The sequence below is a fragment of the Microtus oregoni genome, unplaced genomic scaffold, assembly GCF_018167655.1.
Source record: "Microtus oregoni isolate MIOR12 unplaced genomic scaffold, Mior012 000061F_ref0000440, whole genome shotgun sequence".
Classification (NCBI taxonomy): Eukaryota; Metazoa; Chordata; class Mammalia; order Rodentia; family Cricetidae; genus Microtus; species Microtus oregoni.
In genome coordinates this window covers 1176593-1202220 of record NW_024543871.1, presented here as the reverse complement: position 1 = coordinate 1202220, position 25628 = coordinate 1176593, and the positions used below count along the sequence as shown (strand labels likewise).

Genomic DNA, 25628 nt, shown 5'->3' with positions numbered 1-25628 from the left:
GCCTCTAGTCCTGACACTCAGGATGTTGAGAGAGGAGGGTCAGGAGCTTGGTTAAAGATCACCTTTGAATACTTCTTGAGTTCGAGGCCAGCTTGAGCTACTTGGGACCTAGTCTCAAAACCAAAACCAAGACCCAAACTAGAAAGATAAAGAAAGTAAACACACTGAAGACCTAGATCAGACAAATGAAATTTATGGTCTATCTACAATATCTTTGTGTCTTTGCCATCCCCAGTTATAAAGCTGAGAGGAGGGGTCAGCATGTAACAGAAGGTGAGGTTTGCCATCCTAATGAGATCCCCCAAAGGCAAACTGATGCATTTTCCTGGTTGAATTTTGATAAGGCTTCCTTGAGGGCAAGAGGTAGAATGGATATGCAGAATTGTTAGCACAGCAGTTTTATAGAATCACAAATCAGGAAGCCTGGTGAGTGTTCAGACACTGGCCTGATCAGACTCCCCGTGGACAAGTCTTTGTGGCATCCAAACTTTGGCAGTGGGGTCTGTTTAACATCACGCTTAATAAAATGATGTAATAGCTCTAGGGATAGAACTTTAACCATGTGTCTCCCCCAGCAATATGGGAATCACTGCCAGGGGACTTCTCTAATAGTTTCTTCTTCCATTTTACCTGGACTTCATCCCTTGCCAGTTGCGTTTTCACTTTGGGCTTAAATTATTCAAAATAATGGGGGAGGGGGAGTTTTAATTGTAGAGCTGATGATAGCATAGCTAATAATGCCAATTTCATGACATCGTTCATCCATTATTTACCAATCATCTGCAGTGCTGTGAAGTGAGATTTATGGAGAGAGGTTTCTGAACACCTCCCAAAGGAGATAAGTATTTCCTCTCAGCCTGCTGAAGTGGGTGAACCCTAGGGTACCCTTGGCTTTGATCTTTTTCCTTCTCCCTGGGGACTAGCTTGATGCCATGTTGTTGCCTCCTCTTTCTCCCCAAAAGCCTCAAGAAAGAAAAATGCTGATTCCATGTAGCTCAGAGGGTCACCATGGCAGACTGTGGCCTCATGTACCATGTCCCTTTGTCCTTTGAGACATTCTGAAATTGTGATGCCCCCACGAGTTAAAGCATTGTCTTGGTACTAGAAGACACACTTTAGGAAAATTTTTGCTATCTAACGGAATTAGTGAATTTGCCAATCTGGTTTTGCTATTTAAAAATTTCTAGCTAGGCCTGTCTTCCTAGCCCGTTGATGGCTGGATTAGAAGTTTAAGGCCAGACTTATCCATAAAATAAATTTGAGCCAGCCTGGGCTACATCAGCCCATGTCTCATAAAAGAGAAAGATTTTTTTTTTTACATATACCACACAGAATTTATCCATTTCAGAGACTTCAATCCTTGGAAAATTTCTCTGATACGTACGTGTTAGTAAATTGAATGTCCCCTTTCTTCAGTGATGTACAAGGTGATGTAGAGTTAGGCAGGATCCAAGAATCACTCTTGTTATCGTAAGTGTCCAATGTGTCATCAAGCAGCAGAGTTAGGGGGTACAAAAACAAAGGGCTATGAGTTGGTGGGCACCAGTTCTTTCATAGGCTAAGTAGCGACACTAGACACACTGTTTCCCCTTGCTGTGCCTCCATTCCACATAAAATAAAATATAGGATTGGATTACATGATGTTCAAGGTCCAACATTTTTCTGAATCTGAGGATGGAAGGGCTATGCAGTTAAATTCCTTCCTGGATAGCATGCTGGATAGCAGCAAGTTTCTTTGTTTGGTGCTCACAGAATGAATTGATGGGCTTACCCTGGAAATTTATTAAAACAGATTGCTTCAGTTGCCCCTTCTCTCCCTCCCTGCCTACTCCCATGCCCACTCATCCTGCATGACTTTAAAAAAAAGCATCCCCCATCAGTGACAGACTAGAGTTCTGCTTTGGCTGGCAGTCTCTGGGGGATTAACCAGTCTCCAAAAGCAGCAACAGCAGCAAGCTAACAGACATGCTGATTTTGTTTCCTCCTGCAGCTGGTGGCTTCTATCGTGTTTATCAGCTTTGGCGTGATTGCAGCTTTTGTTGTGCCATAGTAGACGGGGTCTTTGCTGCCAAACACATTGTGAGTATTATTAGCCTTGAACTGAAGTAACTGTGCAACACTACAAACCCCCAGTCAATGTGTACTGAGTGCTTCGAGGGGCACACACGTACAAGGGAGAAGGAAGGTCTTCAGTCCTCAGTAGCTGGTAGTCCAGGTGACAACATCAGTGAACAATGCAAGCATTTAGAAAACTGGGCAGAAAATGGCAGAACACACCCCAGGTGCCGTAGTGGTACCTGGAGTTCATTGTGTCTTGAACTTCAAAGCACAGGAAAGACTTCTAAGTGGCAATAGAAATAGGCCTAGCCTTTTGGCATGTGAAATTTGGAAAGGCAAAGACAAAAGCATGGGGTTAAGGGATGGCTTGGAACTAGTCCTGGGGGCAGTGATAGAGAAGAAGGAAGCCATATGACTTCCTGGAAGTGCTAAAAGTTTCCAAATCAACCTTGCCTTCAATGGCCACAAAGAACAGACTATGAGGACAAAGCTACCTTTCTCTCAGACTCAAACATTGCTTTTTCCATAGCAGCAGTTGGAATGGAATAATGTACTTGGATGTCTGGAGAAAGATTAGAGCTAAATCCTCTACCTTGAGTTCAGTCCTTCGGCCCAGGTGTCAAATGTTTCCCACTCTGCAGAAGCCATGCGTTCAGTAAGGGCCGTCCTCACTCCTGAGCCCTAAATTTGTGCTGCTTATCTGGAGAAGTCTGGACTAAGAACTGCCCGTTGAGCTCCTTATAAAGGACTTCGCCCCCTTTTCAAACTTAGTTCTTTGACAAATTCCAGGCATGTATAGAAATGGATCCTGATTACTGTCCCCATCCCTCCTCTTTTTATCCCCTCCCACTCCCATCAACAGCCACTCCCCCTCCCTCTCTTTTTCCCAGATTCGTGATTTTTTTTATTTCGTTTGTGACTTTATTTAATTTGTCCAGAGACATCTGTGTGACCATTTTATTGGAACTATACATTGCAATTTGGTGGAATCACCAATGGGCACATAACTGAAGGCAATGGCACCCCCCCTTTACTGAATTTAACTGTAGGAAATAGTTCAGCAATATGTTAGGGATTCCTGGGCCCCTGTTCATGCCCGACTGTTAATGAGTTCACTTTTGTACATACGCAGAAATGTCATCCATAATTGTTGAAAAATGTGCATTTCTCCCCGAAGATGGCATTTTCCAACCCCTCTCCATAGCTTCCAGCTCTTACATTCTTTCTGCTTTATCTTCTATAGTATTTCCTGAGTCTTGGAGGGACTGGTATAAATGTTGTGTTTAGGGCTGAGCACTCAACTGTCACTGATTCTCAACACCTTTTGCAACTGTAAGTCTCTGTGTTTATCACAGTTCACTAGAAAGAATGGCTTCTGTGATTAAGGCCAAGAGTGATAATTGTCTACTTGTATCAACATATGTATTTAGAAGCTGGGTCAGTGCAATGTTGATTCAGCTAAACAATGGAATTAAGGTCTCCCTCAGGGCCCATGACTTCCCTCATCATGTACTTTTAAGCAGATTTTCAGTACCAGGTATAGATTTCCTCCGATGGGGTGGGCTTCAAATCCAATTGCAGAGTGCTTGATTACTACCAATAACAGTTCTCACAAGTGGGTTCAAAATTCCTGGCAGGTTAGTATTATAGTTCGGAGCGTTCAAAGCTAGGTTAGACTATTGATACCTTTTCCATGCTAACAACTTACATAGCACCTTCTGGCCCTTGTCCTTCTTTTACCATGTTCTGTTTCACCCTTTTCCAGATTTCTGGCCCAGGAACAACTTTCCTACTAATCCCAGTAAGCATAGTTAGTGTCTAGAAGACATCATAATTTTAGGGTCCCACAAAAATGTTGCTATTTCTTCTCAAATAAGAAAAATGGTGATCTTTTAGGTTGGGACAAAAAAGTCTGGCACACAACATAAATATATTTGTTTTTATTCCAATACAGTCAAAAAACATTCTTTAAGAATACTTTTCAATTGAAAAGGGAGACTGGGAAAACAGATGAGTCTTGGACATAAGAAATCATTAAGTAGCCATGATGTGGTCCAAGGACCAGCATCAAGAGCAAGATGAAGCACTTCCCAAGCCTCCAGAGCAAACTCAGTTTTTTTCCGCTGAATTAAGCTTGAAAATGAAAATGTTCCCCGAACTATTGAAAATTATATTTTCTAAAAGAGCTGAATCAGAGCACAATTAGCTTATCAGAATTTTCTGTGGCTCAAATGGCATGTTGGTGCACATCAGCCATTGGCTAATTGTCCAGGTCATTTGAAGAAGCGTCAAGGCTGTGACGAGTTCTGGGTTAGAATGACCTGGGACATCATTATTTCAATTGGAGCGCCTTTGTGGACTCTTCTTTCAGACAAAAGAGCCTACTCCTTATTTGCCAAAATCAAAGGCCTCATTATTGCTAATGCTGTCTACCTAATCAGCCTCTGAAATTAGAGCCTAAGAAAAAATCTGTCTAGAGAGAAAAAATAAGGTACAAAAAAGAGATGCCCTTTCTCTGATTTGTTTTGAGGGTCAGGAATATAAATATTATTCCCTCTACCAGAGTGAAATATTTTAGCTAAAAGAAGTCACTTTGTTCCAGCCATATTTTGATTCCTAAATGATATAACAGTAATTATTAACAGTTACAATTATGTTCCTTAACATAGCAATTACGGTGGCCTTTGCATATTACTCCCTGAATCTATACATGTTTTATAGCATTGGTTGCAGTCAGTCATAGTGTGTGCGCTATTTTGTATTCAATAAGAGCCATCTTAATAACACTAATTCCTTGTTTTTTATGTAATACATTAGGTTTTCAATGTGTTTTCACATCTATTACCTCCTCCGAGACCTACAGCAATCCTGTGAGATATGTAGGGCAGGCATTATTATCCCCATTTGACAAGCAGTACTCACTCTGAAACAGTCTCCATGGCAACATAGGCCTAGCAACTCAGAAGCCTAGAGTAGATTTTGATGGCATCATGAACTAAAATGGCTTCCTTTTCTTCTTCTTTCTTCCACTCATAAATGTTTTTAAAATGTATTTACTAAAATATAGTTTATATGCTGAGCAACTCATCTATTTGAAGATTATAATCCAATAGTTTTTAATCTATTCACAGCTAGATGGGGACATCAGATAGTTTTGGATTCTTTTCATAGAAAAACCCTATGTACTTTGCACATTATATCCTATCTCTCTATCCTCTTCAACCCGAAGCATCAACTTTAATAGCTATTCCCATTCTACACATTTCATACAAAAGGAACATAGTACAATATGTGGACTTTATGATTGGCTTCTTTTATTTAGTATAATGTTTTCAAGGTTCATCCAGGTTATACCCCGGGACAGTGCTTCATTCCTTTCTGTGGTGCAATTCTGTATGAATAGAGCACATTTTGTTTGTCCATTCACCAGTTAAAGGGCAGGTGGGTTATTTCTACCATTTTACTATTATACACAATGAAGTAGTTAACATTTGAGCACATATCTCTGATTGGGCTTATTTGCATTTTCCTTTCCTTTATTTTCCACTTAGGAATGGACCGGCTAGGACATCCGATAATTCTGTTGAATTGTTTGAGGAACTGCCAGACTGTTTTCCAAAGTGGTCGTGCTGTGTTATCCTCACTGGCAATGTATTAGGATTCAGACTTTTTCACAGCGCCACCAGTTGTCATTAGTATCTGATTGTGCCAGAGAGTGTGGGGCAGTACCTCATTATGGTTTTGATTTATATTTTCCTTATGTGCATAACATTTTGGATCATTGGTTCAGTGAGTGGCAATGGTGAAAAAAATTCCAAGCTCTATTGACTGGGACGTTCCTATGAGTGCAGCTTTAGTTACTTTTCCTGAGGAAAAGGACCTAGTGACGTAAGGATGGGCTTAATTTTGCTCCCAGTTTGAGGCACAGTCCCTCATGGCAGGGAAGGCATGGCTGCCGGGACCCAGAGCACTGGTTACTTCACATCTGCAGCCGGGAAGCAGGCAGGAGAAACGCTGGTTCTCAGTTCACTTTCTACTGTTTCAGTGAGGGATGCCAGCTCAGGGAATGGTGCCCCTGCCCTTCAGTGTGGGTCTTTTCGTTTCATTTAACCCAACCAAGATCGTCACTCTCAGTCATGATCGCAGGCTAACCTAATCTGAATGATTTTTCACAAATATGCCCAGAGGCTCGTCTCTGCAGTGATTGCAGGTTATGTCAAGTAGATCATCATTAATGACCACAGCCACCTACTTGTCTCTAAGACTCAAGGCCTGTTGCAAGTTCTGCACTTGCTCAGTTCTATGGTAGCATCATAGTCATCAGATTTTGGTGGCACCACAATGCTGTTAAGTCCCAGATCCTCTGACTCTCCTTCTGTCCCAGGAGTCAAGTCTTTCTCCCCTGCAGTCTCTCTTCCCGCACAGAGAGTTGATAAGAAGGCATACCATGACCTTTCTGAGTTGACTCCTCTCTCCCTTTCAGCTGCCAACAAGTCCAGCTCCCCCTGCTTCCCAGGCCTGAGACTACCCAGATTATAACTTTACTTTTATCAGTGCCTTATGACTTCTAGGATGGTCACGTGATGTGGAATTTACCCCCATCCCCAGCCACCAGGAAACCTGCAGGAGTCAGAAACTCTTTATCTTACAGAATCAAATGATCCGTTATCCCACAGAACCACATCACGGCTGCCCTAACGCTGTGATACTACTCTTACTAGTGAGCATTTCTTTGGCAGGACAGTCACAGCTTTTTTCAACAAAGCTGCTGTTGGGGCTGGAGAGATGGCTCAGAGGTTATGAGCATTGCCTGCTCTTCCAAAGGTCCTGAGTTCAATTCCCAGCAACCACATGGTGGCTCACAACCATCTGTAATGGGGTCTGGTGCCCTCTTCTGACCTTCAGGCATTCACGCAGACAGAATATTGTATACATAATAAATAAATAAATATTTTTAAAAAGAAAGCTGCTGTCTTTTAGTTATAATACGTATCATAAGGAAAGGCTGGGCACATCTTCAAGAAATATTTCTTCTAACACTGAACCTGCCCAAGGAGATTTGGCAGTTGTCATTGGCACCTGAATTGTTTGGTGGACATTTACTGGACTACTTAATATAAGTCCCATTTAGATCCTAGCCAACTCGGGTGGGCTAAAGCCGGCCAGCCCTGTTGGGGAGGCCCTCTAATATCATCTCGCCATATTTCTTTGACTCGAGTGAATCTAAACGTTCCCAAGATCTAATAATTCCTGATGCATCCCTCTAAGTGTGTTCTTCTTCCTCTTTCTTGTTTCGCATTCCTTTCTTTTCTCCATCTCCCCGCCTGTGACCATTCGTTAGCTGGAGAAGCCAGTTTGCTCCCCTGTGTTACGATTTCTTTCTTTTCCCAGTGTAGAGATTAGAAATTGACCTTTCAGGGTTAGAAAGAGAGTGCAGTTACATAGCAGGTATGAGCAAGCCATCTAATATAGAGCAGTACCCTTTCCCGTCCCTCCCTGTCAAGTCTGGCAGTCCTCCAAGCTAAAGAGGCTGCAAGCTCAGGCTCAGTGACCTCTTCTCACCCCTGAATTGCCTGTTCTTGCCCTTCTCCTGGGGGATTAAGTGTAGAATAGTAGGCGGCCATAGCTAGTGGGCAATCATCCTGCATGCCTGTCTTTGTTTAAGCTGAATGGCTTCTGCAAAACCAGGTCCCAGGGCTATGGCTGGCACCATGGTCAAACCTTTCCTTGAGCCAATAATAATAAATTTGCTGTTACTCCAACAGAGAAAATAAATTCTGCCAGTTGTGAGCACGAGAGTCCGCGTTCCTTCCTAGTCTGTCTCCAGACTGAATTAACAGCCGTGCATTTTTGTAACACTGAACAGCAAAGAGAATTATGGCTAATGAGCTAATGAAAGCCCAGGGTCATTGATAGGGCCACAGAATAGAAGGCAAGAGGCACTCAATGCCAAGTGTAGGGGGTTCTAAATCACAGATACAGGGGAAATAACCATCAGGACTGGAACTAGAAAGAGAAGTGAGGGCAGAAGGGGAAAGGCAAAAGATAAATTTCATTCTGCCCGAGCCCTTTGAACTAAACCCCTAAGGCCATTTTGCATAAACTTTATGCTGCTAATGTGACCTTGTCTAAAGATCCCCACTACACAGGGATGCTTAGCATTGGTTCTGGAAATGACAGTATCTTCTGGTTATCAAGCATGTCTGACTTCCAACCCTCATGCCTGACAGCTTCATCAGAAAACTGGGCAAGCTAGCGGAGTAAATCAACCGTCCTTGATCTCCACATTTTTTTTTTGCCTTTGCCTTAGAAGTACATTTTAAGTTCTCTGACTTTATCTAATCTGCGTAGGTGAGTGAAAATGGATTGTGGTTCAGTTGAGTTAAAACCTCCAGCTGACTAGGTGGTTGCACATCCTCCTCCAGCTTCTGGCTTCTTCATCGCTTCCATTTGAAAAGGCAGGGAGCACAAGCCAACCAGCCCTTACCTAGTCCCCAGGTGATAATGAGACTTCATAGTTGAAGCTGTGCTCTCTCTATTTAGAGGTGTAATATTGCAATAACCTGGAGTTTTGAATCATCTTGCTCCCTAGGGACTGAGTGCAAGAAGACAAAGCCTAGAAGGGAAAGAAAACCAGAGAGGAAATTTCAAGAAGCTCACTTTTCAATCAGTTTTCCTGGTTTCTCATTAACCCAAGTAGTCTAACAGAAAGCAGTTATTAGAAGGATTTTGTCCGATTCATACAGTCTGAGGCCTCCTCGTAGACAACATTAAGAATTTAACTCGACCTACTGCCCCCCCACACCCCATGTGTGTGTTTCAGATCTTTTATTAGCAAGTGGGGCTCTTGATATTTTATTTTCCAAAGCCAAAACCCTTTTGGTTTGGTGTTTCCCTTTATAGGATTTGAAACCACTCTATGCTAACCGGTGCCACTATGTTCCCAAGACATCCCAGAGGGAAGCTGAGGAGGTGAGCCACAATGACACTGCATGTCTTTACCTCATGGGAAAGTCCCTTGTTTTATCTGAAACAAACTTTCTTTTTTTAAAAAAAAGATCTATTGATTATCTTATGTGAATGAGTGTTGTGCCTGCATGTATGTATGTGCACCACATGTGTACTGGAGTCACATAGTTAGTTATGAGACACCATGTGGATGCTGGGAATCGAACCCTGTCCTCTGCAATAACAATTGCTCTTAACTGCCAAGATAACTCTCCAGCCATGAAACACTTTCTATATTATTTCTTTCCACAGGCCTAAGTCTTACTGATAGGTGTCTTGAGCTATTTGTTCAGTGGGTCAAAATACAGTGTTACTAAGGATATGCCATAGATTGGAGCCTCATGAGGCCTAACCAGGTTCATTTTGTTCCACGGACACAGGCTGCCTCTCTCTCCCCAGCCAGTAGTCTCTCAGTGTGTGTCCCCCCCCCCCCATCTCTGCTGCTGCTGATTCAGCTGCCTGGACTTGGTGCTCAGCTCAAAGGAGATATGAAGCCCACCAGGTCACCAGGCCTGTGTTAAGAAGGCAAAGCTTGAATCCCACATGTGGGAACTGTCTGGAGGCCAAGTCAGAATAGCTCAACAATCTGTTCTGTCTCAAGGTTCTAAGAAGGCCCAGATTGATAGTCTGGCCTTCGCATGACACCGCTAAGAGGACAGCCTAATAGTCCTTGCATAATCTCAGGAGAGTATTTGTGTCCTGCCCCACACTCCCTTGTGTTTCATGCTGCTTCAGCTAGAGATACTAACAGTGGAAACATTGGGGTGGGAAAAGGCACTTTCATTTCAGCATGTCATAATCCCATCCCAACCAGTGGATTCCAACATATGAAGGTCTACCTGTTTCTGGGAACTCTGACAATTTGGCACCCTGTTAACCTCAAAATGAAAGCCATTCACTGTGAGGATACACCCAAGGGTGCATTGGTGCACACAAATTGGACTTGGGGGAGAAAAATAAAGAACACAAAGTTGGGTTAGTATGGAAGCAGGGAGGGGTCTAAAAAGAGTTAGGAAAGGGGGTAAATAGGATCAAAATGAATTGTATGAAATTCTCAGAGAACTAATAAAAATTATAAAAATAACATTAAAAGCTAGCACATGTGTGATTGGAAAAGAAGAGAAATGGAGGCAAAATGGCCACTACATCACACACATAAAGTGGCTGGGAGGCCCCTTTACATAGAACACATCGTGCATGGTGTTCCTGGAGTTAGACAAAGCCATAGTCTTGCTCCCAAGGACGTCAAATGCTTTTCATTATGGAAGTACCATTCCCTTTCCTCCATTTTCTGCTAGCAACCCCAAAGTTATCATTTTTCTAGTTGTTCCTGGGTTAGAAAGAGGAATAAAGTGTGTGTGTGCGAACAGCATAACAAAAAGGCAATAGGCACTTGGATGCAAAGGGTCCAATATGAAGAAAAGTGCCCATTTCCTATGAATATTTCTGAAACAAAGCCAAACACTGTGAAAGTACTTTACTATACCCATAGAGAAAAGGGAATTTAAACAATTTCTTGTAGGCGAGAGAAGGCAAATGCAGATTATTCCTTATATTTTTAGTTTTGGAAAATGTTTTTGTAAACTCAGACTGTTGTGGTTATTCTCTTGATTTCCTTCTGAAAGCGTCTTGTATTAATTTTCTGACTGCGCAAATATCATAACAGTGTCCATAAGTTTGCCTGTAATCCTGTTCCTCTTAACTCAATTTTTCCTGTATAAGGTCATAACTTCCTCAAGCAAACTTTCTACTTCGACGAGGGCTTTGCGGAACCTTACCCAGGCAGTCAAAGAGGTACTGGTGGACTTCCCTGTGCATGTATGGCCCTCTGTATTTCCTTCTACCAGATCCTCTTTCATTACTTGTCTCTCTTTGCAAACCCTTCTCATCCTCCTTCCCTAAGAGCCATCTAATATTCCATAGACTCCTCCACCTGTCCTTCCTCTTCTCTCCCTCCGCCCTTGATAAGTGGGGCACTAAGGGCCGTGCCTGGGGTTGAACACAATGCCAGCTCTACAGGTGCTTGCTTTGTGCACACACAAAGCCACCTCTCTGATTTGCCTCATCTTTCTTTTGCATGACTATGCTCCTGCCACAGCCCTTATCTCTGTCTCCATCAGCCACTAGCTCACACTCCAATCCCAGAGGACCAATCCTCCCACCCAGTGCTAGCTTCTCCCATTGTTATTTTGTGTCTTCAGGTGAACTGCCCTCAACTTAGCCGTGGACTCTGCACACCTCGCATCCGGGGCAACACCTGCTTCTGCTGTGACCTCTACAACTGTGGCAAGTAAGTATGGTGCTGCAAACACAGCGGTCATAGGTTGGCCATGTTTGGTGCTAGGCGAGCCAAGGCTGGTGAAGGCTGTTATGGTGGGGGTTATAGAAACAGGAGCTCCTGGTCTGTTACAGATTCCACCTAACCGGCCTTCTCTGTGCAAGGTGTCATGCTGGCTACTTTCACGACCTTTATCTCACTTAATTTTCTTTACACTTCATTTTTGCCTCTAAAGTCTGTAGAATGTTAAAGCCGAGGAAAGTGGAGCTCAGAAGAAAGACAATTAACTAAAGGATATACAGAACTTGAAACTAGATGTAGAAAGCAAACCCAACACTATGTCTACATTTGACAGCATCCAGTAAATATTTATTGAGTACCTTCTCAGAGCCTGGACCTGTTCTACACACTAAGGATTAGTCAGGGATTAAAGCAATAGGCTTTGTTCCCTGGAGCTTATGTTCTAGCAGGAGAGAGACTATAAACACACATAATACCTGGCATAATATTGGCTGTGATTAGAGTTTCGAAGAAAAATAAATCAGGAAAGGTAGACACCAATGAGGGAGAAATTGTGTCCACAAAGTGGGTATGGGATGTCTCTTTGTGAAGGTGACATTTGTGAGGGGACCTGAGTAAATCGGAAGAGCAAAACAAGAAGATACTTCAGAAGAGAGTTCTTAAGCAGGGGGACCTCAAACTATAAAGGGTTCAAAGCAGGGTTGGTGCCAGCAATGATCCAACCATCCAAAGTCTCTGCCATCCAGTTAGGATTACACCAGTTAATTCTTTCTTTCAAAATGTTAGGTGATAAGAATACAGATTTCATGCTTGTAGGAAAGACAAATAAATACACAATTGCTCTTTGAACATAATTTAATAGGGTAGTCAGGATCAGTGGCTATAACAAGGACCTTGGTGGCCTAAGCGAATGGGGGACAAGGGATAAGGAGAAATTTAGGATGTAACTAAAAGCAGGTAGAAATGGGGAAAATATGCTTGCAAGTTGTCAGGAGGTAGAGAAAAATGTAGTGGCCGGTGAAGGGAAAGCAGGAGCCAGGTTCGCATATTAAAGAACCCTTTGGCCTTGACCATGGAGGCGATTGTGAGCTAATGAAAAATGAACTTGAACTAACTGGTAGACACTTTAGACAGCTGGGATGTTGGAGAGAATGAGACCCAGTCTAGGTTGGGTTAGTGGCAATGAAACACAGGAAGTTTGTTTTTGATTTTTGAGACAGGGTTTCTCTGTGTAACAGCTCTGGCTCTCCTGGAACTTGATTTGTAGACCACGCTGACCTGATTGAGGCAGATCCGCCTGCCTCTGCCTCCCGAGGGCTGGGTTTAAAGGTGTGCGCTGCAACCACCGGGCAACAGGGAGTATCTTTTAGAGAGCAATTTAGAAGGTGGAATTGGCAGAGACCTGTGAGTGTGGGCTACAAATTATGAAAGGATAGCCCTACATATACAGTGTTGCCAGAAAATTCTTGTCTATGCAGGACTGTTTTCAGACTTAGGGTGGGAGAGCTGAAGGCCCAAGGAGGGAGGCAGGAAGCAGCAGAGGAGGGCTAGATGAATGGATATGGAGGGGCCTCAAAGGGAAGCAGTGCACTTCTACACATTCCCTTACTATCGATAGTCAGAGAGCAGTTTCTCTGCTCTGAGGTTCGAAAACTGATGGCTGGAAGTGGAGAGAAGCATGGGGAGAGCTCGCCCAGGACCTTTAGGATTTTTGCTAATACCAGTCTCATTTCATTGGAATACCTGAAGTAGAGAAAGAGAAATTCAAAGATGCAAATGAGGTGCAAGGACTATCTGGGGTGGAGGGAGAGGCATAATTATTCATGTTGTAATAATAGCCAGCACCCATAAAGGTGTGCTGGGAGCCACCAGGAACTGAATGGGGTCTGAGATCTACAGACCCATAGAGGGAGATAATTGACCTATCACACACACACACACACACACACACACACACACACACACACACGGGAGACACAGATAGAGACAGAGAGAGCTTTGTCTCTACAGTGAGTATGTTTCAGGAAAAGGATTAGATATATAAAAGGTTACTTAAATCTCATTTATCAGAGCCCACGGGTGACTATTTTCTCCCTGTTTTTAAAATGGAGACTCAAATCTAACTTATCTTTTTGTTAATCTATATTTCACAATAACCAAATTTCAGAAAACAATGCATACCAGTTTTTTCTTTTGTGTGTGTGTGTGTGTGTGTGTGTGTGTGGTTTTTTCGAGACAGGGTTTCTCTGTAGCTTTGGAGCCTGTCCTGGAGCTAGCTCTTGTAGACAGCTGGGATGTTGGAGAAAATGAGACCCATTCTAGGTTGGGTTAGTGGCAATGAAATGCAGGAAGTTTGTTTTTGATTTTTGAGACAGTGTTTCTCTGTGTAACAGCTCTGGCTCTCCTGGAACTTGATTTGTAGAGCACGCTGAACTGATTGAGGCAGATCCGGCTGCCTCTCCCTCCTGAGCGCTGGTTTAAAGGTGTGCACTGCAACCGGTGCACCACCGCCACCCGGCACCAGAGTTGTTTTTAAGAAAGCAGTTTGTTAAGAACTTGTACTAAACTGAACCTCCAAAGGGCAAGGGATATGATTCCATTTCATCCATGTCCCCTGCCTCCAGCACAGCCATCACTAGAGAAAGAAGTGAGGAAAATGGAGAGACCAGCATGGTGACATGGTGGTGGTGTTGGCACACGCCTTTAATCCCAGCACTCAGGAAGCAGAGGCAGGTGGATTTCTGTGGGTTTGAGGCCAGCCTGGTCTACAGAGTGAGTTTCAGGTCAGCCAGGACTGTTACACAGAGAAACACTGTCTCAAAAAAAAAAAAAAAACATCCCCCCAGAAATCCCCACTCCAAAACAAAGCACAGTCTTCCTTTTCACCAGGAAAAGAAAATATTAGATGAAGCAGCTGACATGGGTCATGCTGTTCCTAAAGAGCTTCAAGCTTTAATCTACCCTGTATCTAGAAGGCAGACCCAAGCATCTCTCAGTGCCCTTTCCCAAGTTCTGTGTGGCCAGGATCCCAAGGGCAAAACCAGTAAAACAGGACTTGCTTGCACTTCCCTCAGTTCAGAAAACAGCTATTAGACTAAATAGGGGACAGACTTGAAAAGAAGGGAAAGCTTTTCCTTGACCCAGGTTTTTTTTTTCAGTCAGAGCCAATGAGAGTTAAATTCAAGGCCTAAATATAGCCAGCAAGCAGCATTCTGAGACTTGGAGACTTTAATTTTGCCGAATGCGTATTTGTTTTCCTCACACGAAGCCTATTTTTAATCAATTGCCAGCTCCTCCAGTCCATTTCCTGGAAAGGAGGCCAAGAAATAAAAAGTGGGAACAAAAACATCAGGCAGTCATTTGTACAGTACTGCAGAAACAGAGTGTCTACTGTCCCCTCTAACCCGCAGACCTTCACTGACGTCATGGGTGGTGAGGTTTAATACCAAACATAGATTATTCTATTTAGCCTTGTGCAGGCAGGTGGCTTTCTCTAGGACACAGCCTCTCTGCAGTGGCCTTGCAGGGAATGTCTTCCTTCCACCTGTCCACTCATCTTTGGAGAGGTCAAGTCAATATCGCTGGTTTTCAGTGTGTAACCTAAAGGAAATGGAGTGGTTTGTGCACTGTCTCAGCTGGGAACACAGTGATAAAGGCCAGCTTACTCCCATTCCTCATTTCCTTTAACTAACCTTGATGACATTCCCACTATGAGGCAGGCGCTGTTGTGTTCTTTAGAAACTCAGTTGACAAGAAAGGGATTTAAAAAATAGGGTGGATGAGAGAGAGGGGGAGTTAAGGGGAGGAGAGGAGACAAAAAGAGATAGAGAAGGGGAGGGATGGAGAGATAAGATGGGAGGGGTAAGAAGATAAATTGCCACGCTTTCTCTTATTTAAGAACAGAAAGATGCCTTCTTGCTTTCCCCCAAATCGGCTGCCACTTGTGTCCTTTGAACACAGGTTGTCTGCTTCTTTAGGCCCAGCCGGGGAGTGGAGTCCAAGGGAAAGCAAGCGCACATCCGATGAGCACGCTCATGATTGATGCAGCCATCGGGCTTTGCATTCAGTTCCTCGTGCGATGTGTGTTCATCTGTGGTCTTTCATATTTCTAGCTGTTCTAGACAGCACGAGAGATGAAAAGATGTAAGAGATGGCCCTCGCTTCCAACAGGTCACAAGTTTAACAGAGACAGTCATGGTGGCCTGGTTATAGTACACTATTCAGCATGGAGCAGCCTCTCGGTATATATTAGCTTAGATGAAAAACTCATAACCGACAAGCTACAAAGAAAAGACTGTCTCAGGCTGTGGGTGTTCGTGGGAAAATCTACTGAGTGGGTACTGGAGTCCTTGAGAAGGCCCCCTTGAAGCTTTGAGTCAAAGGGGGATTTAGAAAGGCTGGGAACTGAAAACAGTACCTTCTAGAAGGGAAAAACCTGAGTAAAGGTTTTGAGAAAGCTCCCAGCATTCCCTGTCTGGGCCCCCCAAGAATTTGCAGCCTAGCTAGAGTATGCGTTCCATTTTTAACTCAGATTGCAGCAAGATTAATCAAGTATGGACGGCGTCTGGCAGGACTGCCCAAGGGTGAGGACAATAGGAAGGCAAAAGATACAATTTTAGGGTAAATTTTTTTCCCAGAGAGTGGACCAAATGAAATCATGGCTCTCAAATAGAAGAAACCACATTAATTTGCTAAACCCCATACTATAATTAAGCATTAACTTTCTTTTGCTTCATGATTCAGTTTTTAAGAAATTAAATAGCTGCCGAATCCACTAAAATTGAAACCAATTATACTCTAGAAAATTGACTACTTTTTCTTTTGTGAGGTGCCAAAGATGGAACCAGGGGACTTGTGCATGCTAGGCAAGTGCTATGCATCAAGTCGCAAATTAATATATACTCTTAAAACTCACAGCTCCATGTTGAGGCATATGCAATTAAAACATTAGTGTCTTTAAACATGTGGTTCAAAGGTCAGAATTATGTTTCCAGACTGGGGATCTCAGAAGGAAAAAATTCTTTCTGCTTGTTGTGTGTTGCTTTATACGCAGCCTTTTGGATATGTGTGTGTGTGTGTGTGTGTGTGTGTGTGCGCGCGCGCGGCGCACCACACATGTGGACTTTTTAGAGGGCAACACTCAGGGGTCAGTCCTCACTTTCCATCCTAATAAGGCAGAGTCTCCTCTCTTGTTCCTGCCTCTGCTAGCTGGTCCAAAACCTTCCCGCCAATTCTGGCTCTACTTTTCATCTTGCCATAGGAGTACTGGGATTAAAGATGCCACCACATCTGGCTTTTAAAACGTGGGTTCTGAGGATATAACTCAGGTCATAAAGCTTACAAGGCAAGCCTTTTATACACCAAGCCATCTACCAGGCCCTGTCATGCGCATTTTTATTAAATCTCCCAGGCTCAGAGAAGGTCAAAATGTTTTCATCAGGCAGCAAATAAACTTCAGTCAGGATTCTAATGAAGCCTGACTCCAGAGTGTGCTAGGGTGTGCTGCCTTCCTGTGTGTACGGCTCACTTATACGAAGTAGCCTAAAAGACAGACAAGGATAATTGGGAGGATGTCAGAAGATAACTCTGAAGCCATTGACATGTCCCTACAATTCTGCACTCAGACACATACCTGCCCTTTTCAAAAGGATTGAACCTGTACTTTTGCATCTTTTGGGGGTAATATACGTAATATGTATACTCTCCTTCCCCACCACCAGTGCCAACAGATAGAAGACACTCAAGGTATGCTTATGAATGGGCTCTTCAGATAAGTGCTTAAAAATACTGAAATTTCAATTCAAGTTCAGATAAATTCAAATATTCTTAAAATTCTACTATGAGGGGCTAGAGGCACAGCCCAGTGGTTAACTAGAATTACAGGCAGTTGTGAGCTGCCTCAAATGGATGCTTCAGAAACCAAGGTCTGTCTTCTGCCTATAGCTCCAGTTGGGGGGGGGGGAATCTAATGCCGTCTGGAGCATTCTGTAAGCTTGCACACACATTCATAACCACACACAAAGAATATAATTGATACACACAGGCAATGCACGTTAAATACACTCATCGATGGTTCTGATGTCGTCTACCCTGTAAGCACACTGATTTCAATTCCTCAGAGAAATTGTTTTTAAAGGATCCTAAGTTAAATTTATTCACAAACTTAAAAAGTCATTCTTGCATGAATTGTGGAGATTAATCCTTGATTTTGCTTTGTTTGTTTTTCATTCTTGGTATTGCAATTACATGGAAGTCTCATGTAATACTCTTCAGATGCCAGGGCATTTTATTGTATGTTTAATTTTAAGCACCATGCTTCATGCTGACTGCTTTGCAATATCCAGAAGGACAGGAATTTCCATTTAATTCCTTTATTGGGTATTTATACAGCACAGGATGTGTGTCATGCATGGCAGTTTTATGGATTTTTTTCCCCTGAGATTTGAACAAATATCTATTCACCCCAGAAAAAGCAGAGATAGACGAAATAAATTATTCAACCCAAGTTTAGCTTAGTAAACCGGTGAGTTTATCTTGCCACTAATCCCTTGGCATGAAGGAGGTGATTGCTTCTAGCTCCCTCTCCCCTACTGATAAGATCTGTAGATGCGGAAGTTCTTTATATAACATGAGTATTATAACCTACACAACCTACACACAACTTTTTATATATTTTAAATCACCTTTAGATTACTTGTAATTCCTAATCCAACGTAAATGTCAGGATAAGAGGTATTATACTATATTATTTATGGAATAACGACAGCCAATGGTCTATATATGTTCAGTACTGACCCACGTTTTTAATTTTTGGCTGGTTGAATTTGTAGATGCAGAACCTGCGGGGTTTACATCTTCCATATATGTATTTGGATAGAGAGTACGAATCAGTCTGTACCAAATAATATGACTCAGAGTAACTAGGCTGAGTGTGGGCATCGTTAGACAAGGTAGCCGGGAAGACCTCTCCAAGGAGATGATAGTCGAAGTTTTGTGGTACATCTCAGTTTTAGTAGGGTATTAGCACATTGGACTTTTGGGTGGTTGGTTTTGAAAGGGGAGACAATGAAGTCTTTGAAGCCTCCATCAGACTTCAGCACCACTTACAACTTGACCAAGTTCCTTACCCTCCCTGGGCTTCACTTCCGTCCTTTGAAAAGTGGAAGTGTAAGGGCATCTACCTCAGTGGTTCCCAGCTTTCCTGATGCTGCCACCAACCCTTGAATCCAGTTCCTCATGTGCTATGGACCCCCAACCATAAAATCATTTTTGGTGCTCTTTCATAACTGTAATTTTGCTACTGTTATGAATCATAATGTAAATATCTGTGTTTTCTGATGGCCTTAAGCGACCCCGGTGAAAGGGTCATTTGACCTCTAAAAAGGGATCTTGGTCCAAAGGTTGAGAATTGCTTCTCTACCTTGTGGAATATTGTAAGGGTTTGCAATACCAACAGGCATTGCTGTGATAACAGAAATTCTTTATAATATGCTCTGTTCAGTAACCACTATGTACATATGGATATGAAGCACTTGAAACATGAGAAGACTAAATGCTTGGACTTATAAATTTGACCTAATAAGTAGCCACACATGGCTAGTAGTTGCTATATTGGACAGCCTGATTTGCTGAACTGACATATGGGAAATGCTAAGCACCGTGCCTGGTAGATAATATGTGTCTATTAATGTCCTTTAGGATCAGTGTTAATGATGGTTACAAGCGTCTCTCTAGCAGGCAACATTTTTTAAAAGGCAAACATCAATCACAATTGTATTTATTGCTGTGCTACACACTCCAAGTGAGCTGCAATGATATGTTTTATAAAACCTCCCCACCTTTCTAGGCATTTTTCCCCCTGAGCTACACAGTAGTCAGATCCTTGTGGTGCTGGCAAGGGAGGAAGATTTTTTGCTCCTAGGAGACTGACTATGCTGTGCTTCTCCCCATGCAGTAGGGTGGAAATCACTGGCGGGTACTATGAATACATTGATGTCAGCAGCTGCCAGGACATCATCCACCTGTACCACCTACTCTGGTCTGCCACCATCCTCAACATCGTTGGCCTGTTCCTGGGTATCATCACTGCTGCGGTCCTTGGAGGATTTAAGGATATGGTAAGAGAGAAAGCGACTCTCCATTTCATAGGGCCATCTGTTGGGAGATGGAAAACCAGGCTAGGATGTTTGGGACAATGGAGATACATTATTCCAAGGGAGGAATCAGAATGTAGCATATGCAGCTACCTACAAATATCTCAAGTTGGAGCGAGAAGTGCCATCAATCTGTTTATATTTCTTGTTAACATGAACTTCCTGTTATCTTGAGGCATATTTTGAGAGAAAAATGAGTGAGAGGGGGGCTTTTCAGACTTCCCATTCTCTCTGCTTGTGCGAACAATTTATCACTTTCAGTAGAAACTTTCCTAGTTAGTTTTCTCTTTAATGGTCTTTGGGAGACAATGAAGAAAAAGGAATTTATGTTTAGTTGTAGGCAAGATTAATGTTAATCTCCTATAGGAATTCCACAGTGGAGTTTCTGCAGTAAAAGTATATAGGCTTCCCCCTCCCTTCTTATACCCGAAGATTCAGCCCTAGGCTAAGCTGCTTGTTAGGTCTTGCCTTCAACCCCGGCCTACCCACATTCCTGTTGCTCTCTTTGAAATGTTTTCCATGCATGTGTGCATGACTGCGAATGCACACCAGCACTCAGAATCCTCAATAATGCATGCTCCCCCAGTAGCAGTAGATGCCCTATTCTTTTGCTTTCAAAACGTTTCTAATAATTTATTTGCTATGCTGGTAAACTTTAATCTCCAATTCTGAGCTGTTAGTTTTGAGCCATGGTTATTAACCTGGCTTCATATTAGAATCCCTTGGAGTTTTAAAATAAAGCAAAGCAAAACAAAATAAAATAAATCCACACGCTTGGGCCCTTCCCCTAGACATTCTGATTTGGCCGGTATAAATGGAAACCCATCTATGAATGGGGATTCTGACCCACAGGCAGGATTGAGGACCACTGCTTCACATATCCCTTTCGGAGTTCTCCCCCCCCCCGATTATTTACGTAGAGTGAGCTGCTCTTGAACTCGGGCCCTCAGGAACAGCAGTGGGCGCTCTTATCCTCTGAGCCACCTCTTTGGCTGCTGCCTTTCAGAGTTCTTTTGTGCCTAAAAGGGACTTTCTTTGGACCCAAGGATTCTAGACCCTTGGTTGTTTATGTCTTCTTTGAGGGCCCCTCAAAACAGAATCCTCAATAGCAATCTCTAATCTGACCCCAGACAGTCGAGAAGATGGTGATGGGAAAATGGAAAGCAACTAGGGTAAGAGTGACAATGGAGTTTTGGTTACAACGTCTCCAGCAGGACTGACCTGATTAGGAAGAGTGGGTATACCGCTGGTGGGTCTGTCATGAGAAATTCTTCCTTGTCCGACCACAGTCTATCGCTCTCTCTTCTCTCCATCTCCTTGGGAAATCCAAGCACTAAGGAGTAAGGCAACCTTTTGACCCAGCTGTCATCCTAGGGAAGAGAAGGATTTCCTGTCACCTGGGGCCCAAGGAAACGTTTAGAAGACATAGCTGTTTCTGGGTTGAGGTTTCTTTGGGGAAAAAGAATTGCCATTGTCCTTGGATGCTTTCCCCAGAAGAGTCTCCTAGTGGTGGGGACTGTCTGAATGGGAAAAGCTTTCCCATCTAGTGGAACGTAGGGAATCCTGCATTGATGGAATGAATGCTGCTTTACCTGCAAGGTGTCCCTCCCTCTAATTTTACCCCACAAAGTCATGGTGCTAACAATTCATTTGTTTGCTTTCCTTCCACATTTTCAGGTAGGCATTGCCCCTTTGTTTCTTGTCTGCTTTCAAAATTAAGACAGTAACATTTTATTTATGTTCTTCTATTTTTATTATTCTTTATTTATACATATGCACATGTCTGTATGTGGGCATGGGCCTGAGGTTAGAGGCATCCCCTGGGGCTGGAGTTTCAAAATTAAGATAGTAACATTTTATTTCTATTTTTCTATTTTTGTTATTATTTATTTATGTATACATATGCGCATGTCTGTATGTGTGCATGGGCCTGAGGTTAGGGGCATCCCCTGGGGCTGGAGTTACAAGCAACTGTAAACTGTCTGTTGTGGGTGCAGAGAATTGAACTCGGGTCCTCTTCAAGACAATACATGTTTTTTTCCACTGAGCCATCTCTCCAGCCCCAGATAGTAGTAACATTTAAAATAGGCTGGCTAATATGCCACGGAGGTGTAAAAACCTTGTATTAATTAACCTCTCCGAGTGAAAGATTTAATAATTTTCTATGGTGGCAAAAGGAATTGGGATGTGCAGTCAAAGTGTGCCTAAGAAAGACGACTTTCTTCAAGAAAGTTTTGCAAATTGGGAAGAAGGAAAGATTTAAAAGGTGGTGCTCTAGGAAATTAAGCCCTTCCAAAGTTTCGACTTTCTCGTCGTACCAAAGATTTCCCTCACCTTAAAAACTCCAGGAGGACATCTCAATGGTAGCATCAACCTCTTTGAAGTGTACAGTTCGGTGATTCAGTACACTCAAAATTCCACGTGATTATCACCTCTGCTTCGTCCACTTCAGGGACACTTTCTTTACCTGAAGCCTGTAGCCATTATTCAGCTACTCCTTATTCCTCTTGTCCCGAACTGCCAGAAACCACTAATCTGCAGTCATTGTGGACATGTCTCCTCTGGCTGTTGCCTACAAATGGATTAATATTGTTAGGAGCTCCCTGACAATGCAAAAATTCCCAATCAAGCCAAATCAAAACAAGCAAAATCAAGAAATATCCAGGTTTAATGGGGGATCTGTGCTCTCGGGGTGGCCCTGAGGGGAAAACCAGGAAGTCGCAGGAACCCGACCCCCTGGAGGGAAAAAGGGAGACCACATGTTCCTCTTTTGGGGATCACTTAAATACCCTGGGGAGTGGTCCTGACCCCACTTGCCTTTCTAGAATAGCCAATAATGTCAGGCCTGACAATTTATATTCCTTCTTTAGAAAAAAATCGTCCATCTTAGTTCTTTTTTTACCACCCCCCACCTACTTATCTATCTATCTTTTTTTTTTCAGATAGGCTCTTACTCTATAGCCCAGGCTAGCCTCAAATGCACAATCCTCCTGCCTCAGCCTACTGAGCACTGGGATTATAAGCATGAGCCACCATGCCTGGCTTTGCCTGTTTTTTTTTTTTTCAGTTAAGTTTTTCTTCTTTTTGCTGGTGACTTATAAGCATTCTTCTCCTGTTAGAGATACTAAACCCTTATTAGATGTATGATTTACTGTAGCACATATGTTTCAGAGACTGCTGTTTCCCCATTTCACTCTTAGTGTTCTTGTCTCTGAACGTCAGTTGTTCTGTATGCGCAGAAGAGAGGGGAGTCTGTTGACGGTTCTGATAGTGACCGTGTGCCCTTTCCAAATGCCTTTGTGCATTTACTTTTGTTTGATCTTTGTTAGATACCTTCAATACCTCGAGCAGATATTAAGTACTATAACCAATTAACAGACAAGAAAAACAGATCAAGTGGGCTCAAGTGGTTTGCCCAGAATTAAGTAGCAGATTGTGGACTGGAGCCCAGATAGTGTGTTGCTCCTTCTACTCCATCCCTTCTGCCCCCAACTGACATTTGTCTTGACCTTTCTGCTTCTTTAAGCTTTGTAACAAATGCTTCCTGCTATTTGCTTGGGAGCTTCCTTAGCAGTAAGGGTGGAGAGCAGGAGAAATACTGGGTGTTATTAAACCATAAGCCTGGAAGCTCTGTCAAAGACCCATGGGGGAAATGAAAAGATGACAGCAGAGATCGTGGCCAAAGATAGTTGCTTCATGGAATTAAAGAATTCTAGTGGGGATAGAACTTGAGGCCACCAAGGAGATGATGTCATCAAAATGAGAACATGATCTAGAAAGTCCTAGAATACAGATGTATGAGCCAAAACAAAAATCCTTGGCCTAGGTCCCAATGTAGTTGGTGACTGGCATGTCTGCTCCCTTATTATGGTGCCCTGGAGTCTGTAGGGAGGCTCAGGGGTGCTGGTTGATGGAAGGGTAGGAGCCAAATGCTGTGAGCTGGCAGCACCTAAACACAGTGGGCTAGGAGCCATTATTTTGCAGCGTTGTTGTAAAGCTGAAATGAAAGAAGGATGTCTTCACACCCTAGCCATAAACGCTTGAGAGTGAACCGAAGGAAATGTCCAATGCAATGTTTGTTGATCAAAGATATGAGGATTTGAGATGACTCTCTAAAAAGTGAACACATCTGTACATTTTGTTCCCGAGTCACCAGTGTCTCCGATTTAGAATAATTTGGAGAAGAATAAAAGTGGCATTTTTTCCAAAGTTTATGACCATTGTTTCAGTAGACTCAGTTTTGTCACAGAAGATTGCTTTCATCTTTTCCTGTGCCTCCTAGTAACCTTTGCTTTGATGAGCTCAGAAAGTTACTGAGCAGTAACGGGGAGTAGAATTACAATTTGATCTCCAGAATTGTTTCAATTGAAATAACATACATGCACACACAAATGTACACACACACACACACACACACACACTCACTCACTCACTCATATGTGTGCACATGAATACTGACAAGCATGTTTTAAAAGCCCATTACCCATTTGAAATATAGCTAGATCAGTCTTTGGCCGTCTCTGTTGCTTTATCCCTGCCGATTCATTTCACCTTTGCTGCCCTGCCCATTTCTCTATCCCCTCTATCCTGGACTCATCAGCATCTTTCCGGCAGGCACTCAATCTTCCTTTTATGTTCTTCTGTGCTTTTTTTTCTCTGTAATAGCTCACTTTTTTCAGACACAATCCTGAATCCCTGGCCTGCTGAACACATGAAATCGTTTTACAGATAGAGTTACATTGTTGGCTTGCTCTCCTATGGTTAGGTTTGGTTTATTTGGATAGAAGGTTTTGTTTTGTAACAGCTGGCAGGGTAGTTTTCTAGTAGACAGGAGACCAAAGAAACATACTTTCTGATACGTCCTCAGGGGTGAAATGTCGTTTTTGAATTTTGGTGGCGAAAGAAGGTCACTTCTCCGAGATCTTCCTCTGTAAAGTAAGCCAAGATCTCACGCCTCTCCCACAGAAGAGGCACTGTGAGGTACACTATAATGACTGAGGTTTGTAGCTCTGCACACCTCTAGGCCCACAGAACACCTAAGCACCAGAGCAACAGAACTCTGCTGAAACTGTCTGGAAAGGAGTTTTCCTATCAATACCTTGCCGGTGCCACGGCCAAAACCTACCCACAGGTTTTCACCGCTTCAGACAAAGCTCCTACTCGGTGTTAATGTAGTGTAGAGACATTTTGGAAGGAAGAAGTCCACCTTGCAGACAGCTCTTGACTGTCCACACAAATGGATGGCAGTGGCTTTAACTCTGTCAGCAGGTTATAGCAAAGAAAGAAATCGTTCCTACGCTGCTTTATTGGCAAAAATAATGGAAGTGTCACTCAACTGATTTCAATATTTCCGTAGATTTGGATTCTTCCAGAAAAAAGTTGGGGAGTATGGGGAGTGCAGTATTGGCTCAGGGGCCGAGGGCACTTGCTCTTGCAGAAGACCCAAGGTCTGTTTTACTGCCTGTGTGGTGGTTCACAACCATCGGTAACTCCAGCTTCAGGGGAGCCAATGCAATCTTCTGATCAGCACAGACAGTACCCTCACATGTTCACACACAAACACATGCCCATGCGTGCATGCATTTACACACATACAAAAAGAAATATAAATCTGTCTTAAAAGGTGGAGTGGTTGGAGAGATGGCTCAGTGGCTAAGAGCACTTGTTGCAGAGGCCCAAGTTTGGTTTCCCAGCACCCAGATGGTAGTTCATAACCAACCACCTGTAACTCTAGTTTTGGGCAATCTGACACCCTCTTCTGATTTCCGTGGGTACCAGGCGTGCATGTGGTGCACATACATACATACAGGCAAAAATACTCAGACACATAAAATAAAATACATAAATCTAAAACAAATTTAAAGCTTAAGGAAAACGACCCAGTATGTATTAATTGCAAAAATATTGGCATATATAATAGAAAGTGAAGACTTTCCATTTTCCTCTTAATATTACTTCCTTCTGCAGAGGTAACTTTTAATAACAGTTTATTAATCTTTCCAGGTTAATTTCTTTGCATTTACACATATAAATATGTAACCGAAGTTTTGCATTTACACACATAAATATGTAACTGAGGTTTTGCATTTACACACATAAATATGTAACCG

At 42.9% G+C, this 25628-nt stretch overlaps 1 protein-coding gene across 1 annotated transcript in view; it reads left to right on the top strand.

Moving 5' to 3' along the window:
- The window catches only part of Tmem255a (transmembrane protein 255A), a 53031-nt gene that overhangs the window by 18392 nt on the left and 9011 nt on the right, over positions 1–25628 (top strand). The window contains 6 exon segments of the mRNA XM_041639894.1: positions 1991–2030; positions 2033–2079; positions 8962–9030; positions 10789–10860; positions 11268–11356; positions 19320–19482. Coding sequence (XP_041495828.1) covers positions 1991–2030; positions 2033–2079; positions 8962–9030; positions 10789–10860; positions 11268–11356; positions 19320–19482 — 480 coding nt within the window.